This window comes from Calonectris borealis, chromosome 2, assembly GCF_964195595.1.
Source record: "Calonectris borealis chromosome 2, bCalBor7.hap1.2, whole genome shotgun sequence".
Taxonomy (NCBI): Eukaryota; Metazoa; Chordata; class Aves; order Procellariiformes; family Procellariidae; genus Calonectris; species Calonectris borealis.
In genome coordinates this window covers 84,011,183-84,037,092 of record NC_134313.1, presented here as the reverse complement: position 1 = coordinate 84,037,092, position 25,910 = coordinate 84,011,183, and the positions used below count along the sequence as shown (strand labels likewise).

At 38.1% G+C, this 25,910-nt stretch overlaps 1 protein-coding gene across 1 annotated transcript in view; it reads left to right on the top strand.

Moving 5' to 3' along the window:
- Positions 1-25,910, top strand: part of MARCHF11 (membrane associated ring-CH-type finger 11) — a 35,659-nt gene that overhangs the window by 5,368 nt on the left and 4,381 nt on the right. The window contains exon 3 of the mRNA XM_075140695.1: positions 22,175-22,367. Coding sequence (XP_074996796.1) covers positions 22,175-22,367 — 193 coding nt within the window. The remainder of the gene's footprint in view (positions 1-22,174; positions 22,368-25,910) is intronic.

Below are 25,910 nucleotides of genomic sequence, written 5' to 3'. Positions count from 1 at the left end.
TTCCAAAAGTAATACAGTAGGTTGGTGTGCTAATTTAAAAGCTAATTGCATGGCAATTCAACACCTTTTCTGACATCAGGAAAATCACAAAACAAAGTTATTTAAAAAAGTAAATTCTTAATCGTTAGGCTGAATTTTTGAATATAGATGAAAAAATGAAGGTTGTACTTAGTATTATTTAAGCAAGTGTCTAGTTACTGGAGGTGGAATGTGGCTCATTAGTTCAATGGCCCAAACTATAATTATTAACATTTGAGATACTCATCATAGATTCAACAGTTTTCGTGAATTACAGGTTCAATTTTTTAAGTCTTGTTAATGTGAGTAGTCCTCACTCCTTTGAGTAATCTCACTGGCATCAGTTAGATAAGCATGAGCAATACTTTGTAGCAGACTGCACGTATGTATATGCATGTTATATTAAAAAGTACAAAAGTCAAATTCTTCAGATATTTCAATATGGAGGGAAGTGTCCAGAAAAAATGTGTAGTAAATGTTTAGTAAAAGTTATTGCTAATGACTATGCTCAGCTGGATGAAAGCATTTACTTTTTGTAGGCATAACTAAGAAGGGGAAAGGGAGAAGGCTCAAATCTCAAATTGTGCTTTTTTTAAACTACACTACGTACTAACAACAATCTGCTAATGTTGCTGCTGTTACACTGCCTGCAGTGAAGATCCAGGATACATTGTGCTATTCACTATGTCAACACACACAAAGAACAAAAAGGATTGTCCCAATCTTGGACAATTTATAAAGAACTTTGAACAAGAGATAAGGGACAAGTCTATGGAGATATATAAAACCAGTGGTCTCTGTACACTAACTGTTCTTAATTATCATTGAGTTTTTGGCATCTCAAATGGGATGAGTTTTAAGATGCCTCTTGAAAAGAAAATAATGAGGCTTTGCAGACACCCTTTGAATGTGAAGGCAGTATGGAAGGGCTGTTAGAAAATAAAATACTTGGCTGAGATAGGTATCATGAACTGAACAGAGATGAGATTCAATGTCTGAGTAGTCATTAGAAGGTAATTAATATGTCAGTAAAAGCCTGGAAGGACTTTAAAAATCAAGTCAAGTCTTTTTTATTTGAAGTGATGGGGAAGAGAGGAACCAGCATAGCAGAGAAAGAAGGGTAGTAACATGGTCAAAGTAGTGGACTAAAAAAATTGTATTTGAAGCAGTCTTGTGGTCACTGAGAAAATTACATTTGTCATGAGCTTAAAAGCTGTGTTACAGTAATTGAGACATAAGATGAAAGTGATGATGAGAAATTAAATTTTTATATATGAATAGTCTTAGATATGCTATATAGAAAGCACCCGCAAGTTCTAGAAATATTGTGAACAGGAAGATCCAAATAGAGATTTAAATTTAAGATAATTCCTGGGTTACAGAACTACAGAACAGATTCATGGATTGGAGGATGAATCCATACTGCTTGAGGAAGGCTGGGACATGAAAATCCTAGAGATTTTAATGAATTAAATGTATGGTAAGATCCATACAAAAGGTGGTAGAAACAGATGAGTATTTTAGTTTTGTCAGGAGAGAGAAATCTGAAACAGAAAAGTAGATCTGTCAGTCACCAGCATAGATATAGTAGTTGTACTTCTCACACTCTTTCTTTTCCTAAGCATCTACTTTTGCCCACTTCTAGGGAGAAGTTACTAGACTAGATAGACCTTTTGATTTGATACACTCTGAGTCGTTTCAATGACATGCACTGGGTAGAAGCTGATGATTATGATCAGTTCTAAGTAGCATTCTTAATGAGTTTAGAAACAGAAGGATAGCAAGGCTGTTGGAGAGGCCAGTGGTGTCAAAGTTGTGGTTCTTTTCTGTGGTGGGAAAGGCAAAATACATTTCCTGTGTACTTTCTGGGAAAGATCTGAAGATGAATGAGAGACTGAAAAAGAGAATTGGGTTAAGGGAGTGCATCAGGAGGAAGGACAAAATGATGTCACTGGTGCAAAGTAGAAAGATTATAGAAGAGAGGACAGTAAAAATTTCAACATTGATGGAAAGAACAGAATTGCAAAAATAGAAGGCATCAGAGGGAAAATGCTAAGGGGATAATGAATTTCATGTCGTATTATGTTTTCTTTGTTTTCTTATAATTAATGCACAGAGAGACTCAGAGATAAAAGGAGTAGAGAGTTGGAAAACAAAGACAGTGTGGAGAAAAAAGTCAGTTAAACTTGAGAAATACATTTGGTTAGCCATTCAGATGAGAGAACAAATTTGTCATGGAACAGATGAGCAGGCCACTGGTGCACTACTAGCATCCTAGGAGCAAAATATGTGGGCTGTTAGCATATAGAGCTGAAGGAGTGCAAGGTGGACATTACAGTGGAAAGGAGGAACAAGACTGTAGAAGCTTTAGAAGGATGGAGAGAATTGGTAACTAATGACAGGTAAGAGGCAATGGGGTGGAAGAATCATCAATACCAATGATCTGAAAGTCATGAAATAATGAAGAATAATAGGTGAACAAATGGACTGATTCTATCACAGTGATATCACAGTGGTAGTTGGGTAGGGATAAAGAAGAACTAATAACAAAAAGCTAGATGTAGACCTAGGTGAAAAGCTAATCAAAGGAATGAATGGCCATTTTGTTGACTACGAACACTGAGCCGTATTTCTAAGTCCAATGAGGAGCGATGATATTCATTTAAGAGGTCAGAGGTCATCAACATGGGAGCTGAAGCCATGAGAAAGGAACATGGGAGATTATAAAGAGAGTCAAGAACTGAAATTGGAAGGATCAAGTAGAAAGGAGTTAAGTGCACAGAAAATAGAAGCTCCTTTAGAAGGAGATTTTGATTTAGAGAGTCCTATGAAAGAACTGAGAGTGAGGAAGGGAGGGGTAGATTTAGGTAAGAACTGCCAAAAATTGGAAACCAAATGTTTGAGACTTATGATTCAGTTCAGAAACTTGGATATACCTAGTCCAGTCAGGATTTTAACGTTGTATGGCAAAAATAATGCTTTCTTACTGGTTGGAATGGATGAAGATTGAAGCAGTGATCTGGAAGGTGTAGATAATATTTGGGATTTTGCTACAAAAGTTGGAGTGCCACCAGCAAACACCTGAGATCTGCTTTCCTGATTCTCTGTGTGTTCACGCTTTGCTAGATGGAACATTTCGTCAAAGTTGGCATCTCAACTGATAGAACTCAGGAAATCTGTTATTCTTGTCAGAGCATCAGCTACAGCATGGAGGGAGCTAGGCAAGCCACTCTGGTGCTCACATCTGTCTGTTTAAGATAGGGGATTATCAGTAAAAAGTAGATTAGGCAAAGAAATGGTGATTATAGCATAGAGAACGATTTTGTACTAACATATGGATAGTGATTTTAAACTAGTTCTCTTGCGTTCACTTAGGCAGTTCTGTTGGACTTCTAAAGTATATACTAAGGTAATCAAATAACTACACAAAATAAATAAAACAGAGCATGTTTTAAAAAAAGAATAGCATTAAAAGTACGTAGGTGTGTGCCCCTCATATGTTACTCTCTTATTTCCTGTAGCTTATTAAAAAAGCAATTGTTTTCTTGTTTTATTTTGTGAAATGTGCAAATTGTTCTCAGGGCAGTTTGACTGCTTGAATGGTGTGAAACACCAGTGCAATGTAAACTGTGAACTGTGCTGGGAAATAAAGTTTTAATTACAGGTGTCACCCTGATCTAATGGTAAGATATATAGATATAGATATAGATTTAAAGACTATCATTATCTTGGTGTATTAAATAGTGGATTAACTACTTCAGGGAATAAAAGTTAATTCCTTTGAGCCTAAGATTTTCATGGGGCAAAATAACTAGCATGAGACATGGTGTCAGATTGTTTTTCAGAGGAAATATCTTGAATAAAAGTTATTACTGGAATTATAAGCATAAATTACATATTAACAACAGATTCCATTAGAAAAATACATCCAAAAGTTAAGGGCAGTGTGAATGGGAATCAAGGTTACTACATATACATAGTTACTGCCATTTTAAATGCTTAGGATATCGAAGGAAACAATGCAAGGCTTAAGATACGGTGTGGGACCTGCATTCAGGAACCTTTACTTGTTTTTGTCATTTTTTGTCTGTTTGATTGGATATTTTCCCAATAGCTTGATCTTCTAGCCTAAAATTGATGAAATATATTTAGCAATGAAAGATTTGTGAGTTTTACAAATACAAATTTTTGTCTTTTTGTCTTATGTCCAAAATCCTGATTATTCAGGTCTTTAATTCCTATCAACAGAGATTAGTGAAAAACATTGCAACCAAGTACTTGTTGTTTCAGCATGCCTTTTCTATTTCTTAATATGAAAACTTCTTAATAAATGATAGTGTACTGCTTTTATACCTCTTGTCTATGGTTCCTTAGCTCATGCTTATCTGGCAATGTAAGTAGCCTGCCCTTGGCACCAAATACTGTCATAACCTCCTGACTTCTCTAGCAGTCATGCTGTGTAAAATGTGAAGTGCCACTGTAGTTTTTTCCACAACTGAAATTTGTCAAAGAAAGTTGGCTTTATTGAACTCATTCTGAAACTTTCTTTTAATGCTTCTTGGTTTTGAATGTTGGTCAGCTTGTACTGAAGTCTTCAGTGCTTCATCCAAATGACTGCCAGTCGTGGTAACTTACTTCTTTCTTAAATTGTTCAACTGGGGAGACAGCTTTTCAACCTATTGCACGTACATTTTTTTAAATTTTTGTCCCATATGTAGATTTAAATTGGATGCTTGTATTCAGACTGAGGGCTCTTTTTTATTGCTTCAGCAATGTGCAAAGGACAGCCCCTACCTCCTTTCATGCCAATAGCGCAACAGTGAAAGAACAATTTGACCTCAGTTCTTTTGAAGTACTTGTCTGAGTCAGAGCACTCTCTTTGCATTGTGAGTTTTGCCTGCGCGACTCTTTTCCCATAGGGTTGTTTTTTGTTTTAATTTATTTCAACTTTTCTTTTTGTTTTCTTTATTTCTGCATTTCTTTTTCCTGCTACTTTTGTTTATGTTTCAGTGAAGCCGATGGAGAATGACTATTCCAGTTTTAGCCACATGCTGTTTCCTTTCCCCTTATTATTTTTTTTCCCCTGTATTTTTGCATATTTTTCTGGCAGTGTCTTCCCTCCACGGCAGTATTAAACTTTGCCATTTCTGTGACAAGCATATTTCCAGTACAGGAATACACTGTATTGATACCCACACAAACTATATTATTGGATGAAGGCCATTTCCTGGGCTAAGGCTCTTTTTTTCTGGTCTTTTATGCCCAAACAACAGATTTAATTAAAAAAATAATTCCTTAGTAGTTTCAGAAAGTCATGAACCTTACCATCAAGATTAAATACTTGCTAGCTTCATGTGTATTTAGCCACTCTGCTAACACTGGAAGGAGATTATTCCAAGCACTACAAGAATCTTGAAAAAGGCAAATTCTATAAAATTAGCATCCAGGAAACTGTATCTGGAGAAAATGAGAATAAACTTCAGTATGCCTTCTCTTCTTTCATGCTAAGGAAGCTCTCTCTGCTCACTGGGCAAGAACAGACAGACAGAGTCTACTTCTTAATGGAATGTTTTATGTATCTCTCATTGCTATTATCTGAGCAATCTGCAATTTACAATCTACTATAACTTGTGGTTACTCCCAGCACATTTTGTTCCTCCTTGGACGACTAAATTAGGCATCTCAATTTCAGGGCTGCTGTTTCATAGGAGGAAAGCAATACAACATATTTTACTTGAAGGAATCGGTATAACAGCTGATGTGAGCTCACTGGCTCACATCAGAATAACACGAATAAAATATAGGAGTCTTACACTTGCAGCCTTTTCCTGCACTTGCAGCAATGTCCTCCACATAACCTCCTTCTTTAGTGACCACAAGAATCATTGGAAGCTCCAATCATTCGATGTCACCTTCCAAAAAGGACACTTTGCCTGTATTGAAATGTACAATGATGACTTAAAATCCTCCTGAGACTTAATAAAGAGGGTCACTTCCTCCTCAAGCAGCATTTACGGAGTATTGCATATTATCTCATTGCTTTCTGGATGCTTGCACCAAATAGTAATTTGATTAATTACTGATATCTGATATCTGTCAAACTTAAGGGAAAGATCTTCATAGCATCCACTACTCAGTTTAAGGAGAGGGACCATCAAATGCATCTTGGGAATTTCAAACCCTCTACTTCAGCCTGTTCTTTCCTTCCTATAGCTTTGGGTAAAAGATCTAGAAAATATGTGAAATTGCTGGTTATTCTAGGGAAATGCGTCTACTTCAGAGCTTTTCCACTAAGAGTTGATATGGTTACCACGTACTTCAATGTGTTTAGAAATTTGTGGAAAATGTGCTGTGCATTCACTGGGAAGAGTTTATGGCTGTGGGGATTTTAGAAACTTATCTTTCCTCTGGGCCTTTCCTCCATGCTTTCATAGATCTCGCTGATATAATCGCTGTGAACCTAGCCACAGCAATTAGGACCTACAAGATCTAAGGACTTCAGTCTTCTAGCCTAGACCATTTCAGAAGAGAAAGTAGTTTCAGTAGTTCAAAGTTACTCTCAGATATCTTGGTGTTTATCACGTGACACAAGTGAATCTTTGGTCTCCTTGTACAACTCTCATGCCTCAGGTCCTCATGATAACCTCCAGAAGGTTCCTTTCTTCCTTGTTTGGGTTCAGAGGTACAGGCTTCAAGTCTGTTTACTTAAAAATCACTTAGCATTTCCACAGTGTTATGTCCTCTCACCGTGATTAGCATATCTGAAGCGTGACTAAAAAGCCATGTCTTTATCCCAGTGTCACTCTCTTCTCCTTTTTCATCTTTCCCTAACTTTGCTGATGAATTGGCCAGGTTATCTAAGCACTGAACCATTGTTGCCTCTGACATATGAATCCCTAAGGATGTGACCCTTGGTTATGACACTAAATTTGTGACTATTTCTCTAGTCCCCTCAGTAACTATGCTGACTACTCCTTCTCCAGTGTTGTGACAAGAGTCAGGAAGATTCTTGGGATAGATACGTGCTTCAGCAGGAGTTACACTGTCTTTTTTTTACTTCTGGTAATCAAGACCTAATTCCATTCACTTTAGGGGAATCATGGAATCACAGAATCATAGAATGGTTTGGATTGGAAGGGACCTTAAAGATCATCTAGTTCCAACTGCTCTGCCATGGTCAGGGACATCTTCCACTAGAGCAGCCCCATCCAACCTGGCCTTGAACGCATCCAGGGAGGGGGCATCCACAACTTCTCTGGGCAACCTGTTCCAGTGCCTCACCACCCTCACAGTAAGAATTTCTTCCTAATATCTAATCTAAATCTACCGTCTTTCAGTTTTAAACTGTTAAACCTCATCCTATCACTCCCTGATAAAGAGTGCCTCCCTATCTTTCCTGTAGGCTCCCTTAAGGGGGAAGAAGGTTTTGCAGGATATGTTTTATGATATGAAAAAGAAAATTACTTTAGAAAGTTAAATAACTTTATTTACAAACTCAAATTCATGTGGGAATTTGCATTGCTCCAAAGGGGTGATTAATTTGTATCTCTAGTGTTTCTTTTCATTAGTAAAGCAAAGTACTTTCTGAAAATTTCTGTATATGCTGGAAGGCTGCTCAGTCTGCCTGTGGCACTCAGCATCTCTGCAGAGTGTTGTGGGTCCAGAGTAGCAGCTGGTTAGCTGCATGCTTGAGAGAATTCCATCACTGCACTCAATTAATGTGTTGGCTGAGAGGCTGAGCTGCTTCACTTTGGTGGACCATGAGCAGGCGTTCAAAAGTGATCTTCTAAAAGCTGTTCTTCTATTGGAAGGTTGCCAAGGCTTGTTTTCATAGTCACAAAAAAATACCAACCTTTCTCCTTCAGCACTGAGGCTGCCCACTCATTCCCAGTTCCCTGACTGGAGAAATGATGCATTCCTTCCTTCAATCTCTCTTCTCTTTAGAATCCTCTATGAGTTAAGGCCAATACGGCAGAAATGGTCCTCTTCACTACAGCATAGCAAAAGCTGTCTAATGTCAGAATACTGGCCATTTTCCTGTTTTTTTTTTTTTTGGTGTGGTTTTTTAGGATACTGAGCCATAGTTGATATTCTCTACTTCAGAGTTGGATGGTGGATAAGTTACTAACAGTCAGCCAGGTCTGACTGGGCAAACCTACCTGAAGAAGAGTGTTAGGTCCTCCCCTTACCAGATGTCTAAGCCAGTTATCTCTTTGCGTGCTTTGAGCCATGAGATCTTATACTAGCTATTTCACAATGCTGAGACATGTTCCATGAGCTTTGTCTGCAATCACCAGTCTTAGATGCTTTGTGTTTTCTCAGGTTATAGTCTTGATGTTTCTCAGAGTCCAGTGAGTGAGTGAGAATTCTGATGAAGAAACCTTTCCTGCTTTCTTCATTGGGCATTGTCCTTGTAAGGATGTGTTGCTCACAAACTTTGGATATCAAGAAATTTTTGTCTTACTACAATGGCAGAACCAGGGCCATTTCAAGATCTACTTGCTTGTTTCTATCCATTCCAGAGAGGTCAAAAAGAGCAGCAATCTATGTGCAAAAATTTTCTAAGTGGGTAACAAGTTGTTTCAGGACTTACATCCTATAGGACCACTAGGGTGTTTTTCCAAGAGTGCCCTAAACCAGGTTCATCAGAGCTCAAGTGTTATTATTAGCATAGTTAGGGGATCCAGAAATAGTGCTGACTGTAGGACAGAGCAATCTGAGAGCTGCTGTTCTGAAAAGAAGACCAATACCTCCGTCATACGTAGTTAGTGAATGTAAAGAGGGGACTATTGTCTAGAGACAGAAAATGTGATGTGTTTGTAGACATAAACTTGAAAAGTGACAGTTTGCAGACGAGTAAGTGGTTCTTTGATAAGTATGTTTTCCATATGGACAGCATGTACTTACCTTTCATTCTTTTAGGTACTTCTTATATTTGGGGGAAACTGAGGGTATTTTTATACCTGTATTTGTACTGCAAAAAATGGGACATGGCTTATGTGTAAGTCATATAAGCATCATTAAGCCAAGAACAATTCATAGTGTAGGGACTTTCAAACACAAAGATATGAATGGATATTACAGTTTTTGATATTATAACTGTTGCTTCTTGCAGTACTATGAATGCTGATGCACAATATAACAAGTCAGAAAGCTGGGTATTTTCAGTGTTCAAAAGCATCAGTTATATTGTGCAATTTAATGTAATTGCTCCAAGGGATTTCAGACATATTCATGATGTGGTTAGAGAGAAATATAGAGTTTCTGGTGTAGTGTATACTATAAAGGCAATTATTTTCTTTTTTTACAGATAGAGCTATCATATTTGATGATACTATCTAAATGGCCACTTTCTGTAATTAAGCACTACATCTTATACGTTTTCAGATCTTAAAAATGAAGTTTTATAAGTAACTGGGTGATCAAAACCATGGCTACCCCAAACTATTAGAAAAAATGTGATTACTGATTCAAACAACAGTACCAACTAGTTTGTAGTTGTGATTATGTAGCAGTACCTGAAAAAACTAAAGCAATTGACTTTTTAAATTTTGCTGTTTATTAGTTTTTTAATTAATAACTTAATAATTGAAATAATAATTATTAATAATTGTAGTAAACGTACATTATATTAATATTTATAATTATAAATGTATTTTGCATCTTTTTATATCAAGTTTTAATTATTACACATAATATGTAATATATAAAACAATTATAATAAATAAATAAGTTAATTCTTCCATTAGGCCAAATTTTCAAGCAGTGTGTTATTTGCCATATTCATTTGCACAGTCTAAAATTTTATAATTGTAACGAAATTGACTTCAAGTGAAAATTTATTGCTAATTTAATTGATTACAGAATCAATCTAATTGATTTGCTAATCTAATAAATTACATTCTAATTGACTTTTAGAGCAGGGTCTGCCAGATTTTGTACAAGCAGAACCCAGGATTGTCTTCTTCATGATTACATGCTAGTAGATAATACCTTGGTATTCTTATCATCCTGCCTTTTAATCTTCACCCAAGATACACATAATCTTGTTTAGGGATTAGACAAGGCAACAGCCTTACCTCTGAACTCAGGATATCTTTCTTTAGTCTTTTTGTTGCCCTCAAAATCTGGTTTCCTTTGCTTTATATCTTACAAAGAAGCACATGAAATCAGGATTGTCTCTTCCCTCACGTTGTGTGTCTTCCAGATTTTCACATGAAAATTCTGATCCCATTCTGTGATTTAGTTTCTGTTCAGAGCCGAAAAGGCCAGTATTTGTACTCTGTTGTTTTCTGGTGAGGTTGTACCCTTCGCTGCTGAAACACATCATTGCCATATAACAATAGGAAGAAGACTGGACAGTGAAGGTGCTTCTTTGTGCCTAACCAAGGGTATAGAGTTGTTTTGTGCCAGAACTATTGTGAAGTCCCTGATTCTCAGCTGTGAATAATGTTGCTGCAGGATGTAGGGGAATCCAGTGACAATAGATGGTGATGCACTACTTGATTTCATGTCTTTGGATTCATAGACTGCCTAGAAGCAGATAGTAGAAAGCAGTAAATACTGTGTACTTTAAACAAAATGTTGGTAATTGATGCTTTACAACTTCTTAACTGTGCTTATCCAATTTAGTTTGTTCCTACGTCTACATTCTTTGGCTCCATCATCTAGCCATCATTTTGTGAGGTGCCTGGATTGGAAAAACACATTAATACTTAACATTTTCTACCCCTTTTACAGTACTTAAATGCTTTAGAAGAGACTTCTTTCAGTCTTCTTTCAGTAAACTGGGAACTTTGAACTCTGAAATTCCAATTATATGGCATTTCTTCCACCTTCACATCATTTATGTGGTTCTTTTCCAGGAAAGGCCTTTCCATGGCCTCTTTTTCAGCATCCATAACCCACTGAAATAGGCCAGTGTCAGAAATAGGTCCTGATGCTTTGTACCGTACTAAAATCATCTCCCTATTCATCCCTATGGAGGTGATGTGAATAGAGGAATCAATTTCATTTGCTTTCTGTTTGGTTCAGTGAACATCTATGTGTTGTTTGGGAACTGGAAGTGTTCCAATAAATTACTTCGAAGGAGTTCTACTATTGAATATCTTGAACACCATGTAAATCTCAGTTATTAAAATAGTAACTTTAGAGGTGGAAGTTGAAAACCTTGTTTTAACTCAGGTGAACAATGGGTTTGAGTTAAGGTCTCTCACAAGGGAATGCACCAACCGTTAGGGTGTAGAATATTCTCAGATAAACCCTCTGTGTTTCCTCTTGTACGGATTGTAAAAATTATTTAATTATTCATAGAGTCAAAAAGACAGAGAAAGAGTAGCCAGAACTTTCAGAAAGTCCAGCTAGCAGATGACACATGAGTTTCAGTAAATGAACTGGAATTAATATTTGAATACTTTCAATAAGATAGCTGAGAAGACATCAAGAATAGATGATCCCTCTATTATACTGACTGGTGGCCAAGACATTTTTGTGGAAGAGACTTGTTCTGTCCCTCGATGCCGAGCAATTTTTTGCACATCTTTGGTGAGTGCATTAATGTCATAATGAGCTGCATGATCTTAGCCTCATGCTCAGCATTTTTTTCAGTTAAAAGTATTCAACAGGGTTAGCTAAAATTTACAAACAGTTCCTTTCCCAGGAGAGAAGGAAAAAGCAACTCCAGAACCCTTTTTGGTGCCATCTGTTTGTGTCCAAAGAGAAGTACAGAGTTGTACAGGCAAAACATGGTTAACCCTCCTAAGTGACTAGACGGCATGAAAATTGTTAATACCTCCTTCACACAACTGATTTATAATCTTGCTGAGACTTACTTCCTCTCAGTAATTGGAATAAATGTTAGAATTAGAATAAATGTTAGTAATTAGAATAAATGTTTTTTTTCTCGCCTATTCATAACATGACAGTCTATGCTTGAGCTGTTTTCAGTTTAATTTTGCAGATCATCTTTAAATTACAGAGAATGCATCAACCATGGCAGGCTTTCATTTCCTCCATTCATTCATATTTAATTTTCAGATAATGCTATCAAGAGTACAGCTAGGTTGCAGTGAAACTCAGTATTTCCAATAAAGCTGCAACAGAAACTGAACAGTTCCTGCTTTACAGTAGAAATAGTATTTATTCACGTAGAGTGGTAATTTTCATTCACTGGCTTTCACCAAATATACACATGACCATGGAATGTTCAAAATACTGGCGAACTAAGCCACCAAGCTAAACTTAATTGGTTAGAGTCTCATATGAGTTAAAAGCTGACGAGAATAATTCACTTTAACCTTACATATTTCTCACAGATACATCTCTATAGCACACCATGACTTTTAAGTATTCTGTGATATATATTTTGGGCAGAATTTGAGCCTGGTAGATTGACAATTATTGGCACTTATTAATGAAAAATGGAAATCAAGAATTAGAAAAAAATACTACTTGTTACAAATAGGACATTTAGCAGGTTTTGTATTTTTGTTTCATATGCTTTTAGGTGTTGAGAATACTATATTCATTATTGTGGAATGATTCCTGGTTCAAGAATGCTCATTATTAAAGGGCTAGCCTTTCTTTTGAGACTGGATAAAATTACAATCCTTATTTTAATAGAAGGAGGATTAACAGACAGGATTAATATCCTTATTTTAATCAACAGGAGTTGATGTTTCCAGAAACTCTGAATGCCTCAAAGTGGAGAGGGAGTTCATCTCCATGTACCATTAAAACTAAATACCCACTTTCTGTCTCTAAGAGAGTGAAAATGGTCACAAAATCCTGCAGTCTTGCCTCATTCCTTTTATTTTTTGGCCAGCAGCAAAAGATAACTACTAATAATTTTTCAGCTCTGCTTGTGGTCTCAGATCTTGATTCTAATAGAATTTAAAAAAAATCGCAAGATAAAATGTTAAACTATTCTGCTTAACAGTGAACATGCAATAAATAGTAAGATTTTGAAAAATGAATGTAGTAGAATTTGAAGATCTTGTACATTACTGAGGATGTCCAGGCTTCTGGGCACTCAGAAATCAGAGATGCTTCCACTGTAGGTGTAGATGTTCTACTCAGTCATGTACATGCAGTAAGCCAACACTTCCAGGAACTATCAATTAAATGGCTTACGTGGTGCATGGATGGACAGTATCTCCACAGTAAACATTATGCTTTCAGAATGTCCCAAGTAGCCTTCCAAGCAGCCTGAGAAGTTACATACAAGCCAAACTATCTGTATTCATGAGCTCTCTGATACATGAAAAGATAATGGGCATTATGACTACAGGCACTCTATGTGTTTATAATTTATCAAAATAGGTAAGCATTAATGGTAAGCTGCAATTTTTGTGGCATTGAATCTTTTTAAAAAAAAGACATAAAAAGAGAAGCCTATAGGCAAAAATTACATTTCAAATGTTTGTGTGTGTACTCAAAACTGTGCATATTCTATCCAGGCTGGTCAATAAGTTAACAATATCACTGCATATTAAATCATGTAGTCAATGTGTGCTTACTGCAAAACATGTTAGACAACTTAATTATCTAATCATCTAGACTATTAACAAGATAAAGTAAGGAACAGGCATTTCAAAAATGGATTGTTGGACCTAAATCATTATGGTGTTTTGCTTCTGTAAGAGTTTTATTCGTACGTACGCAGATTGCAAGTCCTATTATGCATAATGAATGACAGTAGGAAATAACTTTTTCTTGACAAAGCTCTCTGATTCTAGCAATTAGAGCAATCAGAGCAATCTAACAAAAACTTTTTGAAGTCATATAATTGATATGTCTTCAGGTTAATCATGTTATGTTATAATAGGTCACTGCCAGCGATTTTTAGCTTCTTTTATATAAAGTATGTGTTCCAGAATGACTAGAGGGAATGAGAGGCTTCAGTAAACAGTACCCACAATAAGCTGTGTTTCTGAGAGAACAGAGTGGGGCATCCCCCAACAGCTCTTTGGTTTAAGGAATTTTGGTGGATTACAAACTGGGACAGTTGAAACAGGTACACATTTGGGAGCCATAAGGAAATTTCATATGTTCTTCATTAAGGATGTAGGAAAACCTGTAGCTTCATTGCAGACATTTTTCATGTAATGTATTCTAAGTACAAGCACAGTCTCAGTCAGTACTTTTTAGATCACTTTTCTGCCATGTATTTTACAATGATCAATGGGCTTTTACAAGGCACCATTAAAAAAAAGCCAAGTTAATATCGCTTTATCTCAAAAATGACAGATCTTTGAATATTATATCCATCTTTATGTTAGTAAGGACATGCATATCACGGTATTAACTTTATTCTTTAACAATTAATCCATCAAAGCAATATGTTTCTTTCAACTTCTGGAAGTCTCAACCTCAAAAATAAGAAGTTATGCAGTATTTCTGCTTGACAGAGCCCTTAGAAGAAAAGAGGAGCAATGTTTCTAGGGTCAGCATTAGAACTATAGTGTGCCATTAATGTACTAGACTCCCAAATGATTCATGAAAGGAAGACCAGTGGTAAATAAAAGATTAAAAGAGCCAAATATAATGAAGTGTCAGTGGAAGTAAAATGTAGGAAGTTTTCAAGGGTCAGACAGTATTATACTAAAATCAGAAGCATGAATTATATTTTGTTTATGAAGGCACCATTTTCAAAGGAAGATTTCATCATAATATATTAAAGTAAAATGTGTTCTTTTCATGGGCATCAGGGTCGGCATGGTACATTGTAACACTACAGATATGATGGGAAGGAATATGAAACGGGATCCTATTTCATAGATATTTAAATGAGAATTTTTTTATGAATCTGTCTTTGAAAAATTACTCACATTATTATAGTTATCTAGATACAAAATATTTAAAATTTTCTTTCAACTTCTAGTTTTTAAGCAAAAATGGTAATCTTTCTGATAATATTTATTTTTTAGGGTCATGTACTTTACAGAAGCTGACACTAAAAGGCTGTATAGATCTTTTCTAACTTGGCAAAATACTTAGCTAAAAGAACTGTTACTGATTATGGAATGTATAGTCAGCAAATGACAAAAACAAATTAGGAAGTCATAATATAATTTATAATCATAAGCAATTAAGAGTTGTGAGACAAGTTATATGAAGAAAATGAGAAACTTCTATGGAAATAATGGATTTAAATTATGATACACTAATAATGAGATCATTCAATTTGGAATGTTAAATAATTCAATCTGTTAAATTCTAAATGCTGTTTCTCAACATTAACTATCGCTGAATAATTTTTACTGCATTATTTTTGTGACCTCTTTATTGTAAGCTATTAATTTGACATTAAAAGGTGCAGTGATTATAACAACATGTAACAGGACATACAATAAGGTAAATGATGGTGAGAAATCAAATAAAGTTTGTGCAGCACAGTTTGTGCTGGCTTTTAATACTATAAAAAGAGTCTTACTCTTAGAAGAGGAGTCTTCTGTTCCTGGGTGTCTGTCAGAGTGTATACTCATACATATTAGCTATGCTGTAAGACTTCAGGTAGAAGAAAACAGGGTGACCACAACTCCAGTTTCTCTTCACAAGCCTTGTTATGAAATGCAATGCCACCAAACAATACAGTCCTATGTAGTTCCTCTTGTTGCCTAATGGCTAATACTGTCCATGGCTCAGTAAAGGATGGAACCTTCCAAACTTATTTACATGTGAATAATGTCATAGCTATGGAATACTTTCTTCATTATGTGAAAAATATGCCTGTCTCAGTAAGATCTGTTCATGTACCCAAACTCAAAACTTATGGGAAAAAAATCCAGACATTCATTTCCCAAGAGGCAATCTCAAACTGTTCTGAATCAAAACTGATTGGAGGGGGCAAGGAGGAGGAAATTTCAGTTGAGGCAAGTTAACCATCAGGAACATCCACAGTCTTCTTGCCATTTGCACTGAGGGACATACACAGAAACCAAGGTCCCCAAACTGATCACATGTTAAAGCTTAATACAAATCCATCCCACCCTGTCACTCTTACGATGTTGATTCTTATAGCAGACTGCCTAGCACTAGGAGGCAAGTTAGCAGTTTCGCATAAAACTTTCTGGGCCTCTTGAATGCCTTCCATTTTATGCATACAGTCCTTTCTCGCCTATTTACTGTGGGATCTCATCAATTAGTTTAACTTACAGATTACCGTAATAGGGAAGTAACTTTCCTAAAATGTTTAAATTGCTTAGTTATTGCTGACCTTCCTATTGAGGAAGGTGGAGCACTACAGTTTCTTTTGTAGAAGAAAAGCAGTGAATACCACAAAGGCCGAAGTAGACGAGTAATAGAAGAAAACATCCAACCCCCTTTTGGGGCTCTTCGTTGTTTTGTTTTGTTGTTTTTTGTTTTGTTTTGTAACTGTTCTTTGATTTTTTAAAGGCAAAGAAGTTAGGAACTACAACCTGTGAAACGCTGGAGCATTTTCTCAGTAATTGGGGTGGCTCCCCTTCCTGGTTGGTAGCATGCTAATATGCTGAATCTTTGGAATTACTGAATTTATTGAGGTTGAGAGATTCAATTGCTTGCATTCTTGACAGATAATTCATCTGATCAGGAGAAGAGCAAAATAACTAGAATACGTTCTTGAGAAGATGCTAGGAAGAGGTGAGGATCATACCTATGTTTCCTAGGACTTTTCAAGGACAAGCTTTTCTAGAAAGAAAAAGTTTGGGTAAGCCAACAAAAGCCCTCATGAGATGGAAAGGAGTGGTTGATTCTGGTTGGGAGCGGGAGATAGGAGTAGAAATTGGTTGTCAGGCAACACTAGAATAAGGGATAGGCTTTATACCTAGACTGCATGCTACATTACTTATCCCAAATGCTTGGACTACTTTTCCTTCTGTTCAGTGCTATCTTTGCAGAATAATTATGAGTAATCTAAGTTAAAAAAAAAAAAAAGAAAATCAAAATAAGCTGAAGTGAGTTTAGGAACTTCTGCCTTGCTGAAATTGCACTGTGAAAGATCTGCTGTTTATTTCAGTGATATAACAGTTTTTTCCATTTATTGCCAGCTTCTTCCATGAATTTGACAGTTTAATATTTTGTGACAGTTAAAGCTTTATTTCATGTAAATGAACTTTGATTTCAGGCATTCCAAACAAATTTATTACAGGTCTGCCTCACACTGATAATGAAAGAGATACATAACCAATAGTATTTTTGACAGTTTTCTGCCAAGTCACGCTGTGTGGCTTCAGCTGAGAAATGAAAAATAATTTTGTTGAACAAATCCCTATAGAGTCTAAAGAGAGCTCTATGAATTTCAATCCTGACATTTAAAACCTGTATACAAGTAATATCTGTCATGAGAAGCTTACACCATTCTGTCATGCATGACTTTCCTTAACCTTATAAAAAAATTTTAACAAAGGAAATGAGTATCCATAGTTGTTTTTCCATAAAAAAGGTATTATTTAATATGAATAGCCCCATTCGAAACCCTGAAGTTCAGTGAAATAGCTAGTATGAGTTTAATAAGTTCATTATAAAAGGATAGTATTTAAAGATAGAATCATAGAATCATAGGATCATTAAGGTTGGAAAAGACCTCTAAGATCATCAAGTCCAATTGTCAACGCAACACGCCATGCCCACTACACCATGTCCCTAAGTGCCTCATCTACACGTCTTTTAAATACTTCCGGGGATGGTGACTCAACCACTTCCCTGGGCAGCCTGTTCCAAGGCCTGACCACTCTTTCAGTAAAGAAATTTCTCCTAATGTCCAATCTAAACCTCCCTTGGCGCAACTTGAGGCCATTTCCTCTCATCCTATTGCTAGTTACTTGGGAGAAGAGACCAACCCCCACCTCGCTACAACCTCCTTTCAGGTAGTTGTAGAGTGCGATGAGGTCTCCCTGCAGCCTCCTCCAGGCTAAATAGTCCCAGTTCCCTCAGCCGCTTCTCATAAGACTTGTGCTCCAGGCCCTTCACCAGCTTCGTTGCCCTTCTCTGGACACGCTCCAGCACCTCCATGTCCTTCTTGTAGTGAGGGGCCCAAAACTGAACACAGTATTTGAGGTGCGGCCTCACCAGTGCCGAGTACAGGGGCACGATCACCTCCCTGCTCCTGCTGGCCACACTATCTCTGATACAGGCCCAGGATGCCATTGGCCTTCTTGGCCACCTGGGCACACTGCCGGCTCAAGTTCAGCCGGCTGTCAACTAGCACCCCCAGGTCCTTTTCCTCTGGGCAGCTTTCCAGCCACTCTTCCCCAAGCCTGTAGCGTTGCCTGGGGTTGTTGTGGCCGAAGTGCAGGACCTGGCACTTGGCCTTGTTGAACCTCATACAGTTGGCCTCAAGCCCATCGATCCAGCCTGTCCAGGTCCCTCTGCAGAGCCTTCCTACCCTCGAGCAGATCAACACTCCCGCCCAACTTGGTGTCATCTGCAAACTTACTGAGGGTGCACTCGATCCCCTTGTCCAGACCGTTGATAAAGATATTGAACAAGACCGGCCCCAGTACTGAGCCCTGGGGAACACCGCTCGTGACCGGCCGCCAACTGGATTTAACTCCGTTGTCCACAACTCTCTGGGCTCGACCATCCAGCCAGTTTTCTACCCAGCGAAGAGTGTACCTGTCTAGGCCGTGAGCCGTCAGCTTCTCAAGGAGAATGCCGTGGGAGACAGTGTCCACGTAGACCACATCTACAGCCTTTCATTCATCCACTAGGTGGGTCACCTGGTCATAGCAGGTTGGTCAAGCAGGACCTGCCTTCCATGAACCCGTGCTGGCTGGGCCTGATCCCCTGGTTGTCCCAGACATGGCTTGTGAGCGCCCTCAAGACAAACCACTCCATGATCTTCCCCGGCACCGAGGTCAGGCTGACAGGCCTGTAGTTCCCCGGATCCTCCTTCTGGCCTTTCTTGTAGATGGGCGTCACATTGGCAAGCCTCCAGTCGTCCGGGACCTCCCCAGTTAACCAGGGCTGCTGGTAAATGATGGAGAGTGGCTTGGCAAGCTCCTCCGCCAGCTCCCTCAGTACCCTCCAGTGGATCCCATCCGGCCCCATAGACTTGTGAGCGTCCAGGTGGTGTAGCAGGTCGTTAACTGCTTCCTTTTGGATTATGGGGGGTTTATCCTGCTCGCCATCCCTGTCTCCCAGCTCAGGGGCCTGAGTGGCCTGAGGATAACTGCTCTGACTATTAAAGACCGAGGCAAAGAAGGCATTGAGTACCTCAGCCTTATCCTCATCCTTGGTGGCAACGTTCCCCCCCGCATCCAATAAAGGATGGAGATTCTCCTTGGCTCTCTTTTTGTCATTAATATACTTGTAAAAACATTTTTTGTTGTCTCTCACGACAGTGGCCAGGTTGAGTTCTAACTGGGCTTTTGCCTTTCTAATTTCCACTCTGCATGACCTAACGAGATCCCTGTACTCTTCCTGAGTTGCCTGCCCCTTCTTCCAAAGGTGATAAACTCTCCTTTTTTTCCTGAGTCCCAGCCAGAGCTCCCCATTCAGCCAGGCCGGTCGTCTCCCCCGCCCATTCTTCTTACAGCACATGGGGACAGCCCGCTCCTGCACCTTTAAGACTTCCTTCTTGAAGCACATCCAGCCTTCCTGGACCCCTTTGCCCTTCAGGACTGTCTCCCAAGGGACCCTCTCAACCAGTGTCCTGAGCAGGCCAAAGTCTGCCCTCCAGAAGTCCATGGTAGTGGTTTTGCTGGCCCCCCTCCTTACTTCACCAAGAATTGAGAATTCTATCATTTCATGGTCGCTAAGCCCAAGCCAGCCTCCGACCACCACATCTCCCACCAGTCCTTCTCTGTTCGTGAACAGCAGGTCAAGCGAGGCACCTCCCCTGGTAGGCTCGCTTACCAGCTGCGTCAGGAAGTTGTCTTCCACACACTCCAGGAACCTCCTCAACTGTTTCCTCTCTGCCGTGTGGTATTTCCAGAGCAGACGTCCAGAAAGTTGAAGTCCCCCACGAGAACAAGGGCTAGCGACTGGGAGACTTCTGCCAGCCTCTTGTAGAATATTTCGTCTGCCTCCTCGTCCTGGCTAGGTGGTCTATAGCAGACTCCCAGCAGGATATCTGCCTTGTTGGCCTTCCCCCTCATCCTTACCCACAAGCACTCGACCTCATCATCACTACCATTGAGCTCTAGACAGTCAAAGCTCTCCCTAACATACAGGGCTACTCCACCACCTCCCTTTCCTCGCCTGTCCCTTCTGAAGAGCTTATAGCCATCCATTGCAGCACTCCAATTGTGAGACTCATCCCACCATGTTTCTGTGATGGCGACTAAGCATAGCTACCCCGCTGCACAATGGCTTCCAGCTCCTCCTGTTTGCCGCCCATGCTGTGTGCATTGGTGTAGATGCACTTGAACTGGGCTAGCGATTTCTCCCCCGACATTGGCGTGCCGCCCCTAGGCTCTTCTCTAGTGAGCCTGGTTTTATCCCCTTCCCCCTTCGAACCTAGTTTAAAGCCCTCTTGATGAGCCCCGCCAACTCATAAGCGAGAATCCTTTTCCCCCTGTGAGACAGCTGAACTCCGTCTGTTGCCAGCAGGCCCGGTGCTCGCAGTTTCTAAACTGGCTAGACAGTTTAGAAATTGTTATACAGCTATCTTTTTGTACTATTATATTCAGAAGGCTGCAACAAGAGAAGGCATGCAGCGTTAGATGTGCACATTAAGCAACAGTAGAAAAGTTAATGGAAAAAGCTGATGGAGAAGAAAGGGGCAGAGGACCTCATTGCTCACTCAGGCTCTTCACAGTGGTACTTGATGGGAGGAAGAGAGCATAAGTTGGAACAAAAGAGGATCAGCCTGGATATACGCAAAACATTTTTTAAGAAAAACATTTTTCAACCTGAGGACAGTCAAAAGTGGAACAGGTTGTCCAGAGAGGCTGAACAGTCCCCATGCTTGGAGGTTTTCAAGGTGTTACTGAATAAAGCCCTGAGCACCCTGGTCTGATCTCATCCCTGACCCTGTTTTGAGGAGGAAGTTGAACTAGAGACCTCCACAGTCCCTTGCCACCTGAATTATTCTAGCATCTTGCGATCATATAGTGCTGGGTACCCAACTGCTGGTAAAAAAGAAAGGTTTCATAAAGTAACAGTAAAAAGGAAAAATTATTGCCAGATGGGAAAAGAGATAATGGAGCCCTTACTTCAGTAGCTCTTTCTCCACTTATTCCCTATTGCAACCGTGTAAGGGGACAGGTATGTTCAAATTTAGGAACAGGAAAGATGGCAGTCTACAAAGTCTGCACACTAGCTCTGGAATAGGTGATGGGGCTAGAGTGGGGAGTCTGCCAAGCTAATTTAGACAATTATGGCCAAGAAAGACCATATATGTCAAGGGTAATCTAGAATGCTTTTTTCCTTATGCTGCGTTTTGCTTTTGTGACTCGTTGTTTCAACAACATTTTATTTCTATTCTTATCATGACAGAATTCAGTAAGCATACTCTTTTATATTTAAATCTTGTCACACTATAAATCTGTGTCACCTCACATACAGAGGATAGAGCCTTCCCTAGATAGGCAGACGTAATTGAGATGCACTGAAAAGAAAAGTTCATGCTACCTATATTCAGAGCTCCTCCTGAGTCTTCAGGTTGCTTCCATACTAGGCTGCAGGTGTCTTTGTAATGTTAACACTGGTTAACTCAACTACCTTGGTGTGTCTAGAGATAGCCTGGAACTTTGATGAGCAGCAGGAAAGTGGAAAATGGCTTCAGACTTGAGGGGGGTGGGATGGAAAGGAAAGTTGTCGCTTTCAACTTGTCACTCTAATGTAAAACATACTTAAGATTCTTTTCCCAATATTTTTTTTATTCTCTTTATTAGCCTACAAATATGAAAGGCTGGGTTCTGTTCCTAAGACTAAATCTTTTTTTGCCTATGTATTCAAAATAGAAATTAAACTATTAACTCTTCTGAAGTTCACAGGTAGATGGTGATGATAGTGACGCTGGAGGGGATGGGGAAGCAACTATTAGTTTCACTTTAACTCAAAGTGAAATAGGTAAAATTATATAAAATGTCAGTATCGAGGATATTAGTAAAGATCTATGAAGATATGTATAAATATTAAAATAATTTCTGATTTCAGGAAAAAAGTGGAGTTGAATGTACAATCACAGAAAATAACGTTTTTATCTTACACAACTTTGTTTCTCTTTTAGTGGCAAAGCATTACTATAACACTGGTTGAGAAAGTGCAGATGGTTGCTGTAATCCTAGGATCTCTGTTCTTAGTAGCAAGTGTGACTTGGCTTCTATGGTCAGCCTTCAGCCCTTATGCAGTATGGCAAAGAAAGGACATCCTTTTTCAAATCTGCTATGGAATGTATGGTTTTATGGATCTAGTATGCATAGGTAAGCTCAAAATCTTTAAACAGCACAGACTGTGGTTTAAGACTGTGACTATATCTATTTTTCTAATTGGTCACTCTAATCGATCACTCCAGTTCTTTGCAGATTTATTCTCAGCTGGTACCTTTGGCAAATACTGCTTTTCACAGTGTTACAAATACTGTAAAGAGAAAAGAACCAAAGAAACTTCACTCTGGGATTCATTAAAGTGTCTGCCCAAGATCTTAGTGGTGAGAACAGGATCAGTTTCAATTTCTTGAAAAAATAGATGGCTAGAAAGTTCAGGAAGCTAAATAGATGAAAATAAGAAAGACATTATTAAAATAATTAGTAAAATTACGTGCTGTCAAGTCTTCTGTTGATCCACTTTGCACTAGATTGTACCATCATTAAGCGCAAAAGCAGCCCTTTGAGGATGTCATCAAACTACATATCCAAAATTAAGTTGCACAGACTTAGATAGGTCACTGTGCTAGTAATAGAAAAGAACAGAGAAGACAGACATGAGTTCTTTGTACATCATAAACAGTTATGAAACATTCTAATAGTGCTAACTATAATAACTTACTACACTATTAAAAAGTCTCAAGTCATTTAACTCTAGCTGGAATCTTATAAAAGAAAATGCAATTTACTGCAAAGCTATTTTGACCAGTTTTGAAATTTCTGAAAATATACTGGACCCAGAAATATTAAATAGACATCTCTTTAGTATTTGATAAAACAACCTTGAATTGATTGTTAGAATAGTTATGATTAATTGCAGTAAACATTAAAACACATTCTTAGAATTGCAATTCCAAGAAAATCCAGAAGTCAAATGCTATCTGGTGTTTGCTTTGAGATTGCTGAGTGATAAATGTTGATGCTATCCCAGCCTCTTATATGGGATTTTGGAAGGACAGTGCTGAATTCTGCTCAATAAGGTGCAAAGAAACAGAGTGATTCCTAATATCAAGGCTTTTGCTCCAACCATAAAGCCATATCATCTTTTATTGAAACCATCCCATTACTGCAAGAGTGTTTATATTTCAGCTGAATCAGCAGTACTGTTTATTTTGTAATTTTTCTAAGAGAAGCCCACTCTGGAATATTTTAGAATGCAGGCTTTCTTCTGTGAACCCAAATCTTCACAAACAGAAAAATGAACAGAATCTAGGTCTCTAATACTCTGGACAAGTGCTCAGCTTTCAAATGAAAAAAAGGGCTCAGCTACATGTCCTCCTACATACTGATTCCTAAATACCACTTTTTCTGGCTTAACACTCAATATTGAGGTTTTTGCTTTTATTTAAAAAAAAAACACTAAGTGAAGACAAAATGTACTTCTGGCATTCTAAACTTTTCATTTATATGGAATTCTGTTTTTTCACAAAGGTTACAACTGTAAAAAAATTACTTTGGTATGCATCAACTGGTTGGAATAACCACTTATGTGAAACTATTTCCATTTCTTTCCATTTGTTTGACTGTTGAAACACTTAAACCAAATTAATCTCAAAATTAATCGAGAACATCTGTGGGTGATCAGAAATATTAGTGTATTTATCTGTAGAAGTAAACTATTGTGAGGCGAGCCTTCAGTAGATTGGTACGTGCAGTTATGTAGCTGCCTCTCAACGCAGCCAGGCTCAAGCCACCTCTGGACTGGAAGCTACTGAACTAACATGTACCTCACATGGCTATGGAGCTTCTAGCCTAACTGGCACCATGCAGGAGCAAAGTGGACATGCAGCTGTCTTCACTCACCAGATAAACTGACTTGCCTGTAATTACATAAATGCATGTTTTATAGTCCTATCATAAATAATACATGGAAATTTTTATGTAAAACTGACTATAATTAAACATATTTGGACACTGTTTTTTAATTACAAAGTTCAGTGCAGATACGACTTAACGGTTTACTAAAGTATATCTGGAAATTCAGAAAGCTGTATAAAGGAGGTTTGGTAATTGTAGAATTCTGATGATTCAGATTCATTCAGCCCACTTATTCTGCATATAATTTCAAGTAATCTGCATTCTGTAAGCTTGTAAGACCAGGAGTTCTTGTAACTCTTGAAAATATTTACTAATATATTCAACTTTATTCAATTTTACCTTTTTCTTTCATCATAAAGTGAGGGATTTTAGATTGATAGTTTTAAAGTAAAACATTTGAATGAAGTACTCTAATAGATGGATGCAATTATTACTCATGAATGATTTTTAAAAAACCCAACACTGTCCATTATGCTGATGACTTCCCAAAGGCATCAACATATGATTTTACCATTGCATATTATACATAATCTCTTATATCATAAAGCTTGTAATGCTTACAGCCAACCACAGTTCTCACTTAGTATCTCTTTTCATTTGTGTTTAGTCATCCATGGCATTCTCTTAGTTTTCAACAGGATTTACAGTGAGTGAATACCTATACTCCCACTGGAATCTCTCTTTATTTCAATGAAAAATCTATGCAGACGTACGAGTTTTCCTGTGCAGCACATATTTCAAGACAAGTGCTTGAGTTACTGGTGGTATGACCAAGACTTATTCCAACTGCCTTCAGTTATGTCTCCCTATAACTTTGCATAAACAATATGAATATTTTTGGTTATTTCTGAAGTGTAAATACCTGTACTTTTTGAAATGTTTTGTTGTCGTTATTTTTAAAAGCAGTTTGCCTAAAGGGACTGACATATTTATATGACATCTTTGAAAACTTGCACATATTGTTTTCCCAATGATTGGTTTATATACCATACATAGCATACCACCCACTTTCTTCTCAATTAAATAACATATAACTTGTATTTTAATTCTTGGTCTTGTTTTACTTTTCACCAAAAAGAATATCCCAAAGATTAGAGATCACCAATATAATATGTTCTGTTCATTCAAGTGTACATATTTTATTGGTATCCATTGTTCTCCTTGTTCTACTCTAAAATTTTCCAGAATTCTTCCTAACAGGATCGTTTTTACTTATCATCAGTGTTAGTTTCAACCCTACAAGTCACTAGTTTGTACATTTCTTCATCTAAGCTGGGCATAAAGCTGTTCTCTTTGAAACTTGCTGGTGGTAGAAGTTTTCCTAAGGCAAACCTTGAACAATTTAATCAAGTAGAACTACTGCCTGTGAAACCCAGAGCTATTGCAGTGGTAGTGCTAGGATCAGACCATCCATGTAGGGATTACCAAAGGAGTGAGTTCATGAGCTAATATGAAAGGAATGAACAATATAAACCCCTTACTTAGCCACTGAAGGACAGTACACCAAGCCTTTGCCATTCTACTTTGTAGTCCTAGCAATTATTTCTCATGACAGTGAAGTCATATAATTTTATATATTTTCACAGGAATATAATCATAACTGCTAGTCATAAATGGTTCTAACATGAACAAGATCTCTCACAAATAACAGCTCACTTGCAATCCCAGAACAACCGTGCAGTGAACATCGCACTGGAAACGTGAGTGGTGCCAGTAGTACTACGGCAAGGGAGTAAGAGATAGGAGCCAATGTGAGGTGTGAATAGCCCTCTGAAAGCCCCT